Source organism: Urtica dioica, chromosome 7 (assembly GCF_054948205.1).
Source record: "Urtica dioica subsp. dioica isolate 48M chromosome 7, U.dioica_male_clone48M_v1_H2, whole genome shotgun sequence".
Classification (NCBI taxonomy): domain Eukaryota; kingdom Viridiplantae; phylum Streptophyta; class Magnoliopsida; order Rosales; family Urticaceae; genus Urtica; species Urtica dioica.
This window is the reverse complement of record NC_142762.1, coordinates 21,757,156-21,776,569: the sequence shown is the minus strand read 5'-3', so window position 1 is coordinate 21,776,569 and position 19,414 is coordinate 21,757,156. Positions and strand designations below refer to the sequence as shown.

Here is a 19,414-nt window from a genome sequence, read left to right as displayed (position 1 = left end):
TCGAACTGACCACACCACTTTTGTTAGGTTTCACATTGATTAATTACAGAAATGTTTAGTCAATTCCAGTAAATTGTGGCCAGATTTTATCAGGGCGTTTTACTAACCTTTTTACATTTTGGTCAAACTAGAAAGTTTTTCATTTGGAAAAATTATACAAAGGAAGAGATTTCCGAGCGCCTGTCACTTGAGAAAAGAAGGCATCGATGAACTCAAAGGAATGCATAGGGATTTACCTTACATTCTCTCTGATGAAACATGCACTTGCATGCGTGAAAATATTATAACATATAGCATGTTGGAAAAAAATGTGCGACAAGATTTACAATGTAAATTTAGATGAACCTAAAATAAATAACACAATGAAACTCAACTTAGTTCGGTGCAATGTCACTTTTGTTTAGAGGGCTATGACTTGATGAAAAGAAAATTCACTAATCAGTCAACAATACACTCGAGACTCAACTGAATGATTATCCAATCAAAACCCTCTTATGTTACTATATCTGAATTTCAACTCAAGGTTCCGTCTAAATATGAGATCCGCTCGCTTTCACTCAAACACTCGCCAATTATTTGTCACTCATATGCGAATACACATTCATTTTTTACAAAACCAATCTTTGTCATTCACAAATAAGTGGAATAGAACAAGACAAAATTAACACAAATACTAATAGTAAAGTTTTTTATTTTCTCAGAACACTCAAGCTCGAAAACAATAAGAAGAACCACTATGTGAAGAAGATCTCTTTTATAATGGTTGACTTACTGGATATTCAATGCATATCTTGCGCGAAAACAAATCTCGAATAAAATCTTTAAGTAACTCGAAAGACCGGACCATATCATAATTTTTTGATTTATCCTGCGAGGTGTAGATGTCACCTTCAATTTTTCTCAAAGTGTTGGAGACTCAACCGTCGCTTCGACTGGGCGACCTTATACATACATTTATTTTTAGGTCAAGCTGTAAGAAAAGAATTCACTGGACGAAAGAGGTTTCTTATTCTTTAACAAAGATCAAGGAGAGTTCTCGATGATTATATTGGGAAGATCATATTGACCAAAAATTATCCAAACATTCATGTCATAATGTGTTCAAAGTATCAACTATCGATGATTGAGCACTTGTTTGACTTTACTAAAATGTCGGTGGTTGATGCAATAGCAACAATTTTGTTATACAAAATTAAATTACTAATTTTTTTTGGGATTTGTAACAAAATAGCCAAAATGAAATTATGAAATTTGTTTTTAGCCTATGTTTCACAACTTTTAGGGAAATAGCCAACAAGTTTATGTGGCAATAATTAAGGTCTGATTTGCCCTTGTTTATTAACAAATTCGTCATTTTATCTCTCTTATTTTTTTCCTACACTTTTTTTACATAAAGACTTCAAAAAACCATATCTATCTCATATGAATTCGAAATTGAGTGATTCCAAATCCTACGGATTCGTGACGTCGAGGTCTTCAAAAATAGATCCATTGTGTTTGATGAAAAATCATGTTTAATACCATAGATGTAGAAAAATCACGTTACTAACTTAAATATGGAAATAATTGGAATTTTTTGAAATTATCGACATAAATATAATTTTTCATCAAATACAATGGGTCTATTTTTGAAGATCTCGACGCGACGAATTTGTAGGATATGAAATCACTCAATTTCGAGTTCGTATGAGAAAAATACGAATTTTTGAAGTTTTGATGCAAAAAAAATTATTTGAAAAAAAATAGGAGAGTGAAAGTGACGAATTTGTTAATAAATATGGGCAAATCATATCTAATTATTGGCATATAAGCCATTTAGCTATATCCTTAAAAATTGTCAAATATATGCTAGATTCAAAATCACATGTTTAAAGTGGCCTAGTTAGTTACAATTCTCATTTTTTTTTGCCGGAATGTTTCAAGAGTTTTTGTCAAATTTTTATTTTTTCATTTTTGTTTTTATTTTTTAAATTTAGTCATTATAAAAAAAAAATTGCTGTTTTTTTTTTCCCAATGATTTCTCAGCTCAAGTTATTGAAAATTGTCAAAAAATGATACGAAATGAGAAGAAAAAAACTACTTTAGTGGCCGGAGGATGATGACAAACCAGCAAAATCCAGTGGCTTTTCTTCTACATTTGATTAAGTGGTGATACAAATTTAAGTCAATATATGTATAGTTAATTAACAATTTTGAAAAATTTAAAATTATGTTATAAAAATTTGGCAGTAAATTAACGCTAATCATTCTGAACTACAAATCAAAATAATATTTTTAAATAAAACTTTATTTTAATAATGCATTTCGATTGAGTAAAAAATTAATCCGTTTGTGTTTGCGTAGAAAAGAGATTTTTTGAATTTGTTAATATATTAAAATAATAATATACATTAATTATTTAATTTTTAATCATCAAAATTACCAAATGTTGACACGTGGTATTGACATCAAAAGTTAACAGCTTGATAGCGACTTTTAGACAATAGGTATATAAGTGCAACAACCAGCAAACATCAAATATTTATGTCGCCATTTTCTAAAAAAAATGGATAAAAACCCAAAATGACAATAAGCATATACTTTCTTCTTGATAAGTCGCTAGTGATGCAGAGATGTCAAACATATTCACATTTTTTCCCCCTATACTAGAAAAACCATTGAACTTACTAAATTCCTTTCAAATAATTTTTATCTGGCAAAATCTATTTACTTTTTAAAAATCATTTTAGGGGAATTTTCTCCGTTGTGAATCAAACGCACGACTTGAAGCTGATGTAGGTTGAAATACTCACGTTTATTGTATTCGGGATTCAAATCATATTTAGGGGTACATAAAATGGCCGTAGCGTACTGACCGAGGATTCAAAAAAAGACTCCAAAAAATCAACTAAATCACAGATATCCACAATTACGTTTCATTTTTTTTTTTAAATCGGCTTCATTGTCGAAATATCATCAAGTTATCGGCAATTAATCAGGGTTTTTGTGATTTTTAGGCAAACATCGTGAAATTTATGCCAATATAAGACCCTTACAATTTGGTCCTATTGTTTTGATTTCGTAAAGATGATTGCATAAAGTCACATTGGATAGAGTCTAAAGTGTATTGTCCAAGTCTACCCGCTCGATAAAGATTCAACAACTCGGAAGCAACTTTGTCATGCCCATCCTCACCCGGCTTAATAACAATCTGAAAAGCCTTTTCCAATGCAACGATCTCCGACTCAATGAGTCTCATCGAATCATTTTCATCGTCCTTGTTCCCATCAAAAGACGATATGGTGTCTAAAAGAGTCCGACGAGCGGCCTTCAATATGAAATCCTAAAAACAGATGATATATTCTCATTACAGTATTAAGATAATAATAAAACCAAGATCATTACAGTATTAAGATAATAATAATACCTGTCTATAATCTGCCTCAGTTCGCCTTATTTTCTTCCCTGAAGTTTCATGCTCAGCAACGGGCCGGAAGTAATCTTTTCGGGGCCGCTTTGACCATTTCTCATACTCATTGCTCGAATTTAAGATCGAGAGAAAATAGCGAGCAAGCTGTTTTACTCCAACCAAACCATCTTTTATGGCTCCTATACTTGGAAATAAACAAAATAAATTAATGCGTTGAGTCGTCAGAAATCTCAGTTACCATGCCATATTTATCATGAACCTAATTCGATTATCAGGAAACTAGTATTTTTGTGTGTTTTGTTTAACCTGTTAAAAAAAGCTTTGAGTAGACCTCAACGTCAGAAATCTCAAGAGGCAAAACACCTGGGGTATCCAGAATATAAATATTAGGGTGGCTTCCAATCTGCAAATGTATACACAACACCATTTTTGTAAATAATAAGCTCGGAAAGAAGAATACTAAAATAATAAAAAAAAATAAAAAAAAAACATGAACATTTTTGTTTGAAAGATTAACTAGACATGAACAAAAGACCGATTGTTTAATAATAAAGTACACATTCAATATCGGAAGTATTTGAGTGACAAAAAGTAGTCTAATCATACACCTCAATTTGTTCTCTGTTTATGATTATATAAAGTTCTTCACATATTTGCAATCTTCAAAGGCTTTCTTTCAGCACAAATAGTCCATGAACTATTGTGTGTGGCATTTTTCTCCATGAACTAATTTTATGAGCACAATGGTACTCACATTATTGATGTTGTAGGATTTTAGTCATTTTCAATCCTATATATATATTTTTTGTAATGATATATCACTTAATTCTTATTGAAGTCGATATCATGACAGTTTTTTTTTTTTTTTTTTTTTTTTTTTTTTTTGTAAAAAAGCTTAAATTCAAACACAGTTCTCGTATAACAATGCGAAATTCTTTAACATTAATGTAGAGTTTATATTGTTAGAATAATATTTTGTCAGCTTTGTATATATATATATATATATATATATATATATATATATATATATATATATTTAATTAACTAGTTATTTAAGTTGTCAAATATGTTTTAAATTTACGAGGTAATAGAATTATTAGAAAAATTAATATTTTTTTGGAAAGACTAAAAAGCTAGAAAATCAATAGTTTAAGACTAATGTGCTAATTTTTTAGTGAAGGGACGAAAATGACACTTGCGTAATAGTTCGGTGACTATGTGCAGTAAAACCCAATTCTAAGGCCTGAGTTTAAGCTCTGATTAGCACATGACCACAAAAAACTTTGTAACACAAATCGGGAGTAGAAACCAATCAGGTAACACACCTTCAAGCTGATTATGTCTTTCGTCTCACCCGGATGAGGACTCACTATCGTGTTCTTTAACTTTCCCTTTTCTAAAAAGAAACAACCAATGTTTTAATGCACATAAAAAATAGCCCAGCACAAATTTGTCTAAAGGGTTTTAGTTCAACAGTGAAACGGCTTTATTACCCTCGGCACTGATCCGCCCGATTGTATGAAGAGAGTTGGCAAGAGCTGATTTGCCAACATTAGGAATCCCGACCAGTAAAACTGCTGTTGTAAACGAGTTATCCGTTTTTCTCAATTCTCTAACTCTGGCTTGTATGAGGTTCAAAAGCTATAACATGTAAAGAATTATCCACGGTGAGAAGAATAAATAAAAAAAAAATGAAAGGAGAGGATACTCAGTTCATAGCCAGGGAGCGATCATTCCCATGCTCAAAAGTGAACAAAAATGACGTTGAAAACAAAATTCTTCAAAAAAACTATCCCCATGAATTAATTTGAGATCATAAATTAAATGCAGAACAATAGCATAAATCCAAGAACTAAAAGTATTAAAGCTACAAGAACAATATCCAAGTAATGAGTTCGTCCAAAATAGAGGTAGTTTCAGTGTTTACCTGCTGAATGTGATCCTTATCCTGGGAATTAACTGCATAAGAAATACAATTGTTTTGCTCAAAATACCTCATCCACTCCTTCAAAAGAAATAGAATATTAAAAAAAAAAAAAACGTAAATTTCATTATGTAAGAAGAAAAAAGAAAGAAGACAATGTAGACAGCTTTCAATGCTACTTAATTATTATTATTTTTTTAAAATATAATTTTCTCTAAACCATCTCATGCTTAGAGAACACGACCAGAAAAATCTACTTAAAATAATACCCACCTTTATTTGTGACTGATTTGCTAGGTCTGCCTTGTTCAGCACAACCATTCTCCTCGGGGAAGAATAATACTTTCTTAATTCCTCAAACTTGGAAGACAATGGAATCTAAGTGCAAAAAAAGATACGAAATACCGATCGTAATAAATCAGGTGTCACCGAATATTAATAATTTTGATCAGTCAGGCATTTCATCAAACAGGTAGAACGCGCACTGGATATCCAAATTAGGTGTGAGAAAGCATATGTTACCCTGGCATCTCTGACTTCAAGCACTATATCGGCCAATGGGATTCGCTGAGATATGGCGCGAGAAGCGGCGGCCATGAGAGGGGTGTACCATCCAGCCCCGGAGACTCTGCGCGCCACGTCGCTTCCGATTAGTCTTGCCAGACTAGCCGTTGCCATCTTTTTGGAGCCACACATCCACTGTTTTTATTTTACGTCCATTTTCAGCCCTAAATTTACACAACTCACCCTAACAAATACAAAGAGAAATTTCATTAATTGGGCTTAAAAATGGATTAAATATTTAATTTGGACATTAACTTAATGAAATATATGAAAATAGATTTTTGGGTCAAAACCGAACAAAAATACCCTTAGACCATTTGAACACTAAAAGAACCCGCTATCTCTCTCTCTCTCTCTCTTTACTCACTCGAAAAAAAACGAAAAAAACCGAAATCAAACTCGTACGATCTCATACGATTCCATACGATATACTACGACCGTGTACGATTCAATACGATATACTACGATGGCGTACGATGAACAAGCTTCAATCTCCGGCGGAGGTGATGCTCAGAAATCCCGAGCTCTCAAAACGTCGAAAAATGTGAGTTTTTCAACTAATTTCTTGTTAAATCTCATCGAAAATAGTCAGAATACGTATTAGGACTTAGGATTTATCTGATTTGTGGTTATTTGAGCTGTTTTGGATCGGATTTAAAAACTTAGGGTTTAAAATTGGGGCTAAAATACGATGAGAATCATACATCGTACGATGTCGTACGATGCTGTACGATGTCGTATGATGAAATTCATACATCTGTACGATGTCATACGATGTCGTACGATGAAATTCATACATCTGTACGATGTCATACGATGTCGTACGATGAAATTCATACATCTGTACGATGTCATACGATGTCGTACGATGCTGTACGATGGGATAAAGTTTTTCCAATAAAATTGGTCGTACGATGCCATACGATACCGTACGATGCTGTACGATGTCGTACGATGCTGTACGATATCGTACGATGCTATACGATAGTTTTTTAAAAAACGTAAAATTTTTTGTTTATACGATGCTATACGAGTCTGTACGATGCCATACGATGAATTATGATTCTGACCAAATTTTGATGTTTTTTTAGGACAATTTGAACTACATATACAATGTCTCATTCTCGGGTCGTATCACCTACGGTGGGACGGGGATCTTGAAGCTGGTACGGAGGAGATTCGATGAGCTCGTGATAAAAGATCGAATCCTCGAGACTCCGTTCGAGCAATTTTTTTCAGAGAGCGAGATCGGTTTCTCACCGGTGCTCGTACATACTCTCCTTCAAAAGAAGATCAAGGCGACGGCACGGGGGGAGATACATTTTGGTATCAGAGACAAACGAGTAAGATTCGGACGCCTCGAGTACGCAATCATCTCGGGGATGAGCTATGAAGACGGTCCGACTAAAGCCGAACAAGACGAGCGAAACAGCGACCGATTGATCACGGACCACTTGAACGGCGTCGTCGGAAGCAAGTTGAGCGCGTTGATTAATGCGTTCAACATATGTCAGAACCATGACGACGCGTTCAAGCTCGGGCTGCTCGTATTTGTGTATGGGTATCTTCTGGGACAGCCGGCCAACAAAGTCATCGAGGAAAGGTGGCAGAAATTTCTATACATCGTTGAAGACCTCCCCTTCTTCTTCAAGATGCCTTGGGAAAATTTGAGTTGGGCGGAGACGTATTCCAGCCTCTCGGTGAACCTAAGGCATTATCACGAAACGTTGCAGAAAAAGTTGAAGGACAAGCCGGACGTGGCTCAGAAAGAGGCCAAGTACACATTGACGGGTAATCTTCATACCATTCATTACTGGGCGTACGAGGCTATCCCAGTGATCGGGATGAGGTTCGGGTCGAACCAGGGGATTCGTGTGCCCAGGATGCACTCGTGGTCTAGTAATGTCGTTATCATTGGCAAAGACATCGAGGCCGTCCTGAATAAGAAAACGGTAACTTTTTTTTATTTAACTTTTATTAAATGTATGTTACATTATTTTGGAATATTAATAATTGTTTTTGGTTTTGTAGGTGGGTGTTCTTCAAATGCTGAGACCAAGGGCAGCAGAGAAAGAATTTTTCACTCTCTTCGAGACACAGACGAGCAAATGTCTGTATCCCATAGACGTCGAGGGAGAAGACGCGACAGAGCCGCGAGATATCGATGAAGAAATAGATCGAGTCGCGACTGTTGCAGACGATGTCATCGTCGGAGACTCCGACGACAAACACATGTCAGACACTCCACGTGTTCGTCTTGATAGTCCGACCACTCCCGCAATGGGATCGAGGCCCACTCTGACCACTCCCGCAGTGGGATCGAGGCCCACACCGACCCCTCGCGCCGACATTCCCGAGCCATTTGTCCTAACACGAGAAATGTGGGAAGAAATGCGAGCCTCCCAAGAACAACTACTGCAATCACAAGGGATGGTCTTACACGCTCTTAACACGAACGAGCGTAGAATCACGCGCATCAGGCGAGACCAGGTTAGATTTAAATCAAGTTATGTTTAAGTTTAAATTTCATTTTAGAGTTAAGTTTAAATATAATTTAACGTTTTAAATTTAAATTTCATTTTAGAGTTAAGTTTAAATATAATTTAACGTTTTAAAGTTAAGTTTAAATTTCATTTTAGTTTAAATTTAATTTAACGTTTTAGAGTTAAGTTTAAATTTAATTTAACGTTTTGGAGTTAAGTTTAAATTTCATTTTAAATTTAATTTAACATTTAAGAGTTAAGTTTAAATATAATTTAACGTTTTAGAGTTAAGTTTAAATTTCCTTTTAGTTTAAATTTAATTAAACGTTTTATAATTAAGTTTAAATAGAATTTAACGTTTTAGAGTTAAGTTTAAATTTCATTTTAGTTTAAAGTTAATTAAAAGTTTTAGAATTAAGTTTAAATATAATTTAACGTTTTAGAGTTAAGTTTTTACTTAATTGAACGTTTTAGAGTTAAGTTAAAATTAGACTTTAGGGTTAAGTTAAAAATTCATTTTAGAGTTTAGGGTTAAATTTATATTTCATTTATAGTTTTGTGACAAGTTTAAATTTCGTGACATATTTTGTTACTTTGACTTGCAGCTTGCTATGTGGACGAGGCTTAACATTTTGTTCGAGGAACAAACGGGCTTGCCTGGGGGTGAGATTCCCACGACCCAAGCTGATGGTCATCGTAAACGCCGGACCCATCCTCCTTCTCCTCCTCCTCCTCATCCTCCGACAGCTGGTCAAAAGCCGGCGTCTTCATCACACGAGCTGTCTTCTTCGCATCGCGAGTCGTCGAAGCGATCGGAGATCAGGCCGGTGACTTCGCCGAGGTTGTCGACGTCTTCGTCGAGTCCTCGTAGAGAAGACATTCCGGATAAGCAACGCCGGCTCACAACTCCGCTTAAAAGGAAAAGCGACAAGGCACAGCTTACTCCACCACGTCCAGATCGGCAAGTGCGACAGAAGTCGTCGCGTTGAGCCGATTTCACTGATCCGACGAGGCCCAAGTATTCAGAGAAGCCGATCCCCAAGTTCAACCTGTTGAAGGACGTGAGGCTAAATGAGTTTAATAATTTCGTTAAGTGGTTGCGGACAAAGAAGTGGGACGGCAAGTTCATGGAGTCTACTCGCCTGAAGACGTGCGACGGAGACACAACTTTCTTCGATATGATGTTGACAGAAACCAAATGGCTACATGTTTCGGTGCGTTATTTATTATATTTCGCATTCCCTATTAATTTAAAATAACGCTATATGTTTGTTATTGTTGGAATTGATCTAGGGTTTAAGAAAAAGATTAAACGTTTCGGGAAGCGGCGGAATTTTAAAAAATTTATTTACAAGTAAAAACAGTTTTTACTTACCTAGACAAAGAGCAAGTACATGTAATTAAAAACTAATATGAGCTAGAAGTTTACTAACCTTTCTTGAAGCTTGAACTTTGAAGAAGCTTTTGGAAAGTTTGCAACGCTCGTCTCCCCTCGCAGCACGTCTCTCTTTCTTTCCTCGGCACCTCGAGCAACCACGAAAGTTTCTATAACTAAATCACTCGAAATAAAGGAATTAGTGAGTGGACACTTTTAAACACTACGACTTAAGAACGAGTCTTGAAGTCGCAGAGCTAAACACTAGGTCGAATGAGGACCTAGGTGCCAAAACAAAAATCGAAAATAAACTAGAGAGAGAGAGAGAGGAGTTCGGCCACAATGTCTAGAGAGAGAGTCTCTCAATCTCTAACTTGTGTGGAATGAGTAAAATGAGAGGAATGAGGGTCCTATTTATAGGAGAAGGGTTGGCCTTGGAAAGAAGTAGTTTCCTCTTATTTTCCAAGCCTTAATGAGCAATCTTTTATTGCCCATTCCTATCCAAGATAGGCGCCCACCTCATTCAATCCACAAGGGATTAGTTTCCTCTTTTGTTTCCCTTCTTGGTTGCCTTGGCCGATTCTCCTTGTTTCCTCATAGAGGAAATTTGTTTCCTCTTTTTCTTTTGGCAAGTATCTTGATACATTTATGCACAAAATAATCTCTCTTTCTCTTGGGTATTTGGGCACCCATTTCACATCTAGAAGGAGCTTCTAGAAGCTTCTTCATTTGTTCATAACAACATGAGAAAGGCCCATTAAGAATTTTCATTAAAATTCTTATTAAATGAAATTAATCCACAAGGCCCAATTAATCATATTATGGCCGAGTGTTACTTGTCATCAAATGACCATGTCAAAAAAATTTATTGACATTCATTTCATCATATGTCTCAAAAGACAAAAATACCCTTTTTACAATTTTCGTTCTTGTTTTGACTTAGCTTCCAGTTTAACTATTCCTACTCGATGTGATTCGTGACAGTGACCTCATGGACCCAAATGAACAAAGCTTGAGCTAAACACTTGGAATCAAAAGTTCACAAACCTTTTCCAAGTTTAGCTTAATGCCAACTGACTCCACTAAAGAGTTGACACTGAAAATCTCTCGGTTCAAATGAATTTATTTTCTACTCAAGAATTCAACCTAATTATGATGAGCTGATCCACTGAATATTATCTATGTTTACCCTTCATGAATGTCATCAGCTAGTCGGGATTTACTAAATTACCATTTTACCCTTCTAGCTGTTATTTCCTCAACTCCTTTGTCGCTTGTGAATAAGTTAGAAACAATGTATTGACGAGGAGCTAACAAGTCACATTGTTTCATCCAAAAGAGTCAGGACTCAATTTGGACACTGGCCAGTTCATTTATTCACACTCCAAGGAACAAAGCATGAGGTGACATACATTGCATTTCAGCAATCTTGTACATGAATTCCATATCTATGAGAACTTCACAAAGTTACTCATGACATTCTCACAACTTAGTACTTCACCAATAGGCCCTGTTCGGAATCACATAGTGAGTCCGAACTCTGACTTTCTCAAATGAGAATACTAAGCTGTGAAATGGCATGTCTCATTTCAGGATTAAGGTAAGCATGATGCAATTCATACATAGTGACTTCGAGACATAAGAGGTTAAATGGTTTGTTCTTATCTTGTCTCTAGAAGTGCACTGGTCAATTCAGTACCTTCGGAAGATACCTAGAAGAACTATAGAGTCTCCAACTCTCAATGCCTCATAACCAGACATCATAGATTCTTCTAACAATCGTACTGAGGTCAATAGTCCTTTGACCCTTAGATTGCGAATATAACGTTTTAAGCAAACTACGAAGAGTTTGTTCATGCAAATCTACATTTGTCTCTTCGTAAGTTGTTAAGTTTGTTTATGGACTAAAAGACTAAGGTTTTATCATAAAGCTTCAGACAAGGAAGATTGAATGAACGTTTCAACTTTTTATTAATGAATAAGCAATTACAAGCAAGAGTCTTCGTAAGACTATATTACATCAAATGTACACAAATAGACACTACTACTCTTCTTGTGGGCACCATTGACAACAGTTATGTCTCAGCATATTGATGCTATAATTCACATGATTCGGGCTCGCCAACGAGCTCTCGACGAATATTGACAAGACGTCCGAATCATGGATTGTCAGTGAGTCTAGCACGTGTACGGCCGATTCACAAAGGAAGAAGCGAACATCAAGAAGGCCATCAAGCTGGGGGCAGAGCCCGAACCCGTGGATTGGGACATGAGGGCAACTATTACCCCGATGACTGGGTATAGGGACACCGATATTTTGCCTTGGGATGGTGCTGGCGAGATCCTGTTCGTCGTGAACTTCAAGAACGTTCATTGGTTCATATTTCGGATCGACATCGAGGCCTGGACCATTACCGTCCTCGATTGTCAAAAGGATCTCATGCAGTCGCCGATTAATCAAAAGGACTTCACGGAGATGATGGAGGAACGTAAAATGTTATGTTATTCACAATTATTACCTTTATTGTGGTTAATTAAATTATAAGGGTTACTTAACATTGTTAAAATGTTTATTATTCAAACTTGGAGTCGAGCATTTGCCAGGATTGTGGCCATATGTGGTTTCTTCAAGAACCATCCCATGTCTTACCGGGAGAGTGAGCACGGTGAAATTAAGTTCATATACCCGACATTGCTAGTCGATTAAAATGTCTCACAATGTGCATACAGGTAAACATGTTTACATTTTTTTTTACGAGTTATTTGTAAAATGTTTTTTTGACTAGTTAATTGAACTTTTTTTTTGACAAGTTTTAAACAAGTTTGTTTTGATTGACAAGTTATTTACAAGTTACTTTTTTTTACAAGTTATTTTAAAAAAGTTTTTTTCACTAGTTAATTGAACTTTTTTTGACAAGTTGTAAACAAGTTTTTTTTATTGACAAGTTATTTACTAAGTTACTTTTTTTTTACAAGTTATTTTTAATAAGTTTTTTTCACTAGTTAATTGAACTTTTTTTTGACAAGTTTTAAACAAGTTTGTTTTTATTGACAAGTTATTTTAGAAGTCTTTTTTTTTTTTTTACAAGTTATGTTATTCAACTTTTTTTGAAAAGTTATTTTACAAGTTTCTTTATTTTTTTGACAATATATTTTACAAGTTATTTTAAAAAAGTTTTTTTGACTAGTTAATTGAACTTTTTTTGACAAGTTTGTTTTTATTGACAAGATTTTTTGACAAGTTTGTTTTTATTTTACAACTTTTTTTAGACACGTTTTTTGACAAGTTTGACAAATTCTTTTACTTATTTTTGTGTTGTAGTGGTGATTGCGGGATGTTCGCAGTGAAGTATGTCGAGCACATAGTATTGAACGAATCATTTGACACTCTTCAAAGTGTCAATATGAGAACGTTCAGGAAGAAATGGTGCGTGAACTTATTCCTCAACCACCTTATCCCGTGATTTTGTATTTTCGGATGGGTTTTTTTTTTTTTTTTTTTTTTTTTTTTTTTTTTTTTATCCTTTTGGTTTTGTATGTAATAGTACCTTATAAACATATTATCGAGATGGTTTATTGACTATTGATTGAATGTGTTTTTTTTATTGTACCTTATAAATATGTAATTTTGTAATATTCCCTATATAAAGACTATATCAATATTCGAGCTCTTCGCCATCGTCTCCTTCGCGCTCTGCTTCTATGTTACCGTCGTATGTCAATAAAATAAAAATTAAAAATAGATTTTTTGGTATGAAAAAAATGAATGAAGAGAAATAATGTCTTTATTTATTTATTTATTTTGAGGTTTCATTTTCAACAAAGAACAGATGAAGAAGGAAGACATCCCAAAAAAATTGCAAATCTTCCTTTTTTTTTCAAATTAAACGTCCCTTTAGTCTCAGACTTTTGGTATTCTCTCTTTTTTTTTTTTTTTTTTTTTTTTTTTTTTTTTTTTACAGATTTCCATGTCATCATTTTACAACTCAAGTCGTAAAACTAGCCCGAGAAAAAACTCGGGTTAGTTAGCATTTTTGTTAAGAAATAGACATTTCTTCTCCAAATCATCATTCCCTATACAAAGACTATCGTCCCAAACATTAGAGCCACCGCTACTACTTCCCTTGCAATACAAAAATTCATGATGCGATGAGAAGAGAAATAGAAAATTAACCTTAACCTTGAAACTTAATGCTTTCCAGAGTTGAATCGAAAAAAGGTCCATGAGACGGATGACACTCCATTAAACAAAATAAACAGGTAACTCAAATAAACGTTAAAGTTTTAAACTTAAAAATAAAAATAACACCAGGTCTAAAGTTTTAATCCCTCCAAGTGCATGTTTTTCTGTTATGTCCCCTACCACCACATTTACCGCATTTTCGCTGGATAACAATCTTTTCGCCTTGAGATGGGTATCGATTAATCCTTCTTCTTCATTGTTTACTTTTCTTCGGTCGACCGGCTTGCTTCTTTTCAACGGGTTCCAAAACTTTCATGTTTGTTATCTCATCCGGGACATCCCATTGATCTTCATTGCCAACCGGATATATGGCTTCTTTGTACACTTCAATCCACGTCTCGTTCAAATAAAAGTCACTGCATAACGAGTACACGTTCACGCTTCAATGTTGGGCTGCTGCGATGGAATGCTCGCACGGGATATTCAATTGTTGTGGTAGTCCGCAAGTGCATGTCTTCGCCATAAGGTCTACATCGAAATCACCTCTTGCGTCTTTGACATGACATTTATATAGACCAAGCCCGTACGCATTGACGAACTGTGCCTTATTATTTAGCTGTGCGAGATCATTTTGCCACGTTGGTGTCAATTTTGTGTTCAACTTGTGCGCTATCTCTTCTCGTTCGAAAACCAAGTTTAGAGTGTGAATCGAATAAACTCGAGCAACGTCGTAATGGAAAACGTCCTAGCATTCCTTGTTCTGTTGTTGAAGCTTTCTGTGTTGTTGCTCGTCATTAGGTCGTACCTGTATAAAACCAACGACGTTTATATAATCAACGACATTAAAATTCAGTACAAAAGAAGTTCTAGACTTTTACCGTTTTCCAGGAAAGAAAGCTCTTGCCCACCGATCGACACCAACTTCTTCGAGATACTTTGCCATCTCGACATCCTTCCATCTCAACTGTCTAAAATTAGCTTCGAATGCTGTTTTACTGAAGGCGTAAGCAGCATCGTAAAGTTCAAAGCGACAATGGTCTGTCTTGAACTTGTGTTGGACATTCAGTTGTAAATGATGGTAACATGCTCCGTGAGGGATACCAAGAAACACAACCTCGACACCATGTATGATGCTAACGTGGCGATCGGATATGAACGCCAAATTAGGTACGTCTTCACCGATAGCTTCTCGCAATCTTCTCAAAAACCAAATCCAAGAAGCATGACACTCGCTATCTACAACTCCAAATGCAAGTGGATATAATTGTGAATTCGCATCCATTGCAATTGCGCAAAGCAACTGTCCGCCGTATTTTTTCTTCAGAAATGCACCGTCCAATGCTATGACCGGCCGACATGCTTTGAAGCCTCTACGACACGTCCCAATAGAAAAGAAAGCATACTTGAATTTGTCACTATCTTGCACAAAGTCTGTTAACGTCCCAGGATTCTTTTGCTTCAACATGTACAACCAAGACGGTAACTTCTGGTACGATTGTTCCGGCGTACCCCGCACGTACCCAATAGCTTTCTCTCTGGATCTCCAAGCTTTCAAATACCATATGTTCACACCCCATCTTGTCTTCACTTCTTCCCCGACGTTATGCGCCGAATACTCCTTCATAGCGTTAATTGAGTACTTGTCTTTAAATACGTGACCGATGACCCATGGTGCAGCTCCTTGATGGCCCTCTAATCGAACAACACACGCACATGAGTGTTTACCCTTGTACGACGTAATCTCCCACATCTCAGACCACTGCACGACACCCCTCAACCTCCATGTGCATTTCTCGTCTTTGCATAGAACATACCCTCTATTTTTCGAAGAAGATTTCACTCTAAATTCGAAATTATGTTTCAACGTGTACATGTAGATATGTTTCTTCAGTTCATGCTTGTTTTCAAACTGCTGCCCAATATATATTTCTTCTGAGCTACCTGTTAGTTTCAAAGGTTAGTTAAACATAACTTAACATATTATACTTGAATCTCATTTGAATCCACTAAAATTACCTATAGAAGAATGACTTGAATAATGACTCGGTTCTTCCTTCACAACATCATCGACGGTGAACTCGGGTGCTTTCCATGAATAAGGAACGATAGGTGATCCGATCATCGGAGGCTCACGCTGACATTGACTTGATGGTTCACAATGACCCGTTGGTACTATAAACGTTTCCACAAACTCTTCATATTCTTCTGGATTGGCGAATTCTTCAAATTCTTCACCTCTACCATTGTTATCTCCATCATATCCATCACTATTCTCTTCATCACCTTTGCCACCTTCGTTTTCATCACCTTCGCCACCTTCGTATTCATCCCCTTCGCCAACTTCGTATTCATCACCTTCGTCACTATTGTGTCCATCATATTCGTCACTGTTGTGATTATAATCTCTATCACGCATGTATACTTCGTCACCGTTTTCAGCACCCTTGTACTCGTTAAACATGTCATCGCCATAGCCACCGTGTTCGTTTTCAATTATAGGATCATTTTGTTGATCCTCGATAACAAGAGTATTCCGTCTCTTCTTCGGTTCATTGCGAGATACCCTTCCAACTTCCACATCTTTCCCTTTACATACTCATCGATACGCAATAGGTGCAATGATCTGTTTCGGTACCAAACTTACACAAAGTGGAAATCTATTACGATATTTGTGCTTCATAAAATGCGAAACATCACCATTTGTTGGAATTGATCTAGGGTTTAAGAAAAAGTTTAACGCTTCGGTAAGCGGCGGAATTTTAAAAAATTTCTTTTCAAGTAAAAACAGTTTTTACTAACCTAGACAAAGAGCAAGTACATGTAAATAAAAACTAATATGAGCATAATAAATTTACTAACCTCTTTAGAAGCTTGAACGTTGATGAGCCTTCGGAAGGTTGAAAACGTTCGTCTCCTCGCAGCACGTCTCTCTTGCTTTCCTCGCCAACTCGAGCAACCACGAAAGTTTCTATCACATGAATCACTCGAGAATAAAGGAATTAGTGAGTGGGCACTTTTAAACACGACGACTCGAGAACAAGTCTCAAAGTTGAAGAGCTAAAACCACTAGGTCAAATGAGGACCTAGGTGCCAAAACAAAAACAAAAACAACTAGAGAGAGAGAGGAGAAATCGGCCACAAGGTCTAGAGAGAGAGTCTCTCAATCTCTAACTTATGTGGAATGAATCAAATGAGAGAAATGAGGTGGGGTATTTATAGGAAGAGGATTACCTTCAAAAGGTAGTTTCCTCATACCCCTTGCACGTCCAAATGAGCTTCTAGAAGCCTTTGGATTTGTTTCCTCATTTGCTTTCTCTCTTAGTTGGCCGAAAATGCACTTTCCTTCTAAAGGAAATTTGTTTCCTCTTTTTCTTTTGGCAAGTATCTTCATACATCAATGCACAAAATAAACTCTCTTTTTCTCTATGGGGCTGCACGAAATTAGTCTCCCATTCTCTTGGGTTGGACGGCCAAACGGCTTCCAGAAAGCCTTTCTAGATTTTTCTTTACTTGTTCATGACAACATAAGAAAAGCCCATTGAGAATTTTCAAGTAAAATTCTATGAAATGAAATTAATCCACAAGGCCCAATGAACACATCATGGCCAAGTGATCTAGGCCATCATATGACCATGTCAAAAAAATTTATTGACATTCATTTCATGCTATGTCCAAAAAGACAAATTTACCCTTTTGACAATTTTCGTAAAACTTGTCTCGTTCTTGTTTTGACTTAGCTTCTAGTTTAACTATTCCTACTCGATATGATTTGTGACAGTGACCTCATGGATCCAAATGAACAAAGCTTGAGCTAAACACTTGGACTCAAAAGTTCACAAACCTTTTCCAAGTTTAGCTTAATGCCAACTGACTCCACTAAAGAGTTGACACTGAAAATCTCTCGGTTCAAATGAATTTATTTTCTACTCAAGAATTCAACCAAATTATAATGAGCGGATCCACAGAATATTATCTATGTTTACCCTTCATGAATATCATCAGCTAGTCGGGATTTACGAAATTACCATTTTACCCTTCTAGCTGTTATTTCCTCAACTCCTTTGTCGCTTGTGAATAAGTTAGAAACAATGTATTGACGAGGAGCTAACAAGTCACATTGTTTCATCCAAAAGAGTCAAGACTCAATTTGGACACTGGCCAGTTCATTTATTCACACTCCAAGGAACAAAGCATGAGGTGATATACATTGCATTTCAGCAATCTTGTACATGAATTCCATATCTATGAGAACTTCACAAAGTTACTCATGACATTCTCACAACTTAGTACTTCACCAATAGGCCCTGTTCGGAATCACATAGTGAGTCCGAACTCTGACTTTCTCAAATGAGAATACTAAGGTGTGAAATGACATGTCTCATTTCAGGATTAAGGTAAGCACGATGCAATTCATACGTAGTGACTTCGAGACATAAGAGGTTAAATGGTTTGTTCTTGTCTCTAGAAGTGCACTGGTCAATTCTGTACCTTCGGAAGATACCTAGAAGAACTATAGAGTCTCCAACTCTCAATGCCTCATAACCAGACATCATAGATTCTTCTAACAATCGTACCGAGGTCAATAGTCCTTTGACCCTTAGATTGTGAATATATCGTTTTAAGCAAACTACGAAGAGTTTGTTCATGCAAATCTACATTTGTCTCTTCGTAAGTTGTTAAGTTTGTTTATGGACTAAAAGACTAAGGTTTTATCATAAAGCTTCAAACAAAGAAAGAATGAATGAACGTTTCAACTTTATTATTAAAGAATAAGCAATTACAAGAAAGAGTCTTCGTAAGACTATATGACATCAAATGTACATAAATAGACACTACTACTCTTCTTGTGGGCACCATTGACAATAAACTCCCACTTGACTCAAAGAAGATGTGCGTAGTCCTACATGCCTAATCCCTCTTGAAGTTGGTCGAAGACTATGTTCGCTAAGGCCTTGGTGAATGGATCTGCCAGAGATCTACTTCACCTCCACGTCTCCGCGCTGCGCGATCTCTCGAATCAAATGGTATTTCCTCTCAATATGCTTAGAGCGCTTATGGCTTCGAGGTTCCTTTGAGTTAGCGACAGTCCCACTATTATCACAATAAAGGGTCATGGGCTCGTCGACGTTTGGAACAACTTCCAAATACTTAAGGAATTTTCTAAGCCATACAGCCTCTTTGGATGCTTCACAAGCAGCCACATATTCTGCTTCCATTTTGGAGTCAGCAATGCAAGATTGCTTAATACTCCTCCACACGACAGCTCCACCATTAAGGATGAACACAGATCCCGAAGTGGATTTCCTAGAATCCTTATCCGCTTGAAAATCGGAGTCGGTATATCCCGTCATAGTCAGGTCAGTACCTGAGTATGTAAGCATCAAGTTCCTAGTTCTTCGAAGATACTTAAGAACATGCTTAACAGCAATCCAGTGCTCGAGTCCAGGGTTGGATTGGAAACGGCTAACTACGCCAA

General features: G+C 36.3%; 1 protein-coding gene across 1 annotated transcript; it reads right to left on the bottom strand.

The window, feature by feature from the left end:
* Positions 1-2,980: 2,980 nt before the first annotated feature.
* LOC149390395 (P-loop containing nucleoside triphosphate hydrolases superfamily protein) lies at positions 2,981-6,051 on the bottom strand. The gene is made up of 8 exons (XM_089620583.1): positions 5,856-6,051; positions 5,607-5,711; positions 5,337-5,414; positions 4,903-5,050; positions 4,735-4,805; positions 3,716-3,812; positions 3,407-3,588; positions 2,981-3,322 (listed from the first exon to the last, which is right to left on the bottom strand). The coding sequence occupies exons 1-8, from the start codon at positions 6,027-6,029 to the stop codon at positions 3,032-3,034; spliced, it is 1,146 nt and encodes a 381-aa protein (XP_089476709.1). The 5' UTR covers positions 6,030-6,051; the 3' UTR covers positions 2,981-3,031.
* Between the last annotated feature and the right edge of the window lie 13,363 nt (positions 6,052-19,414).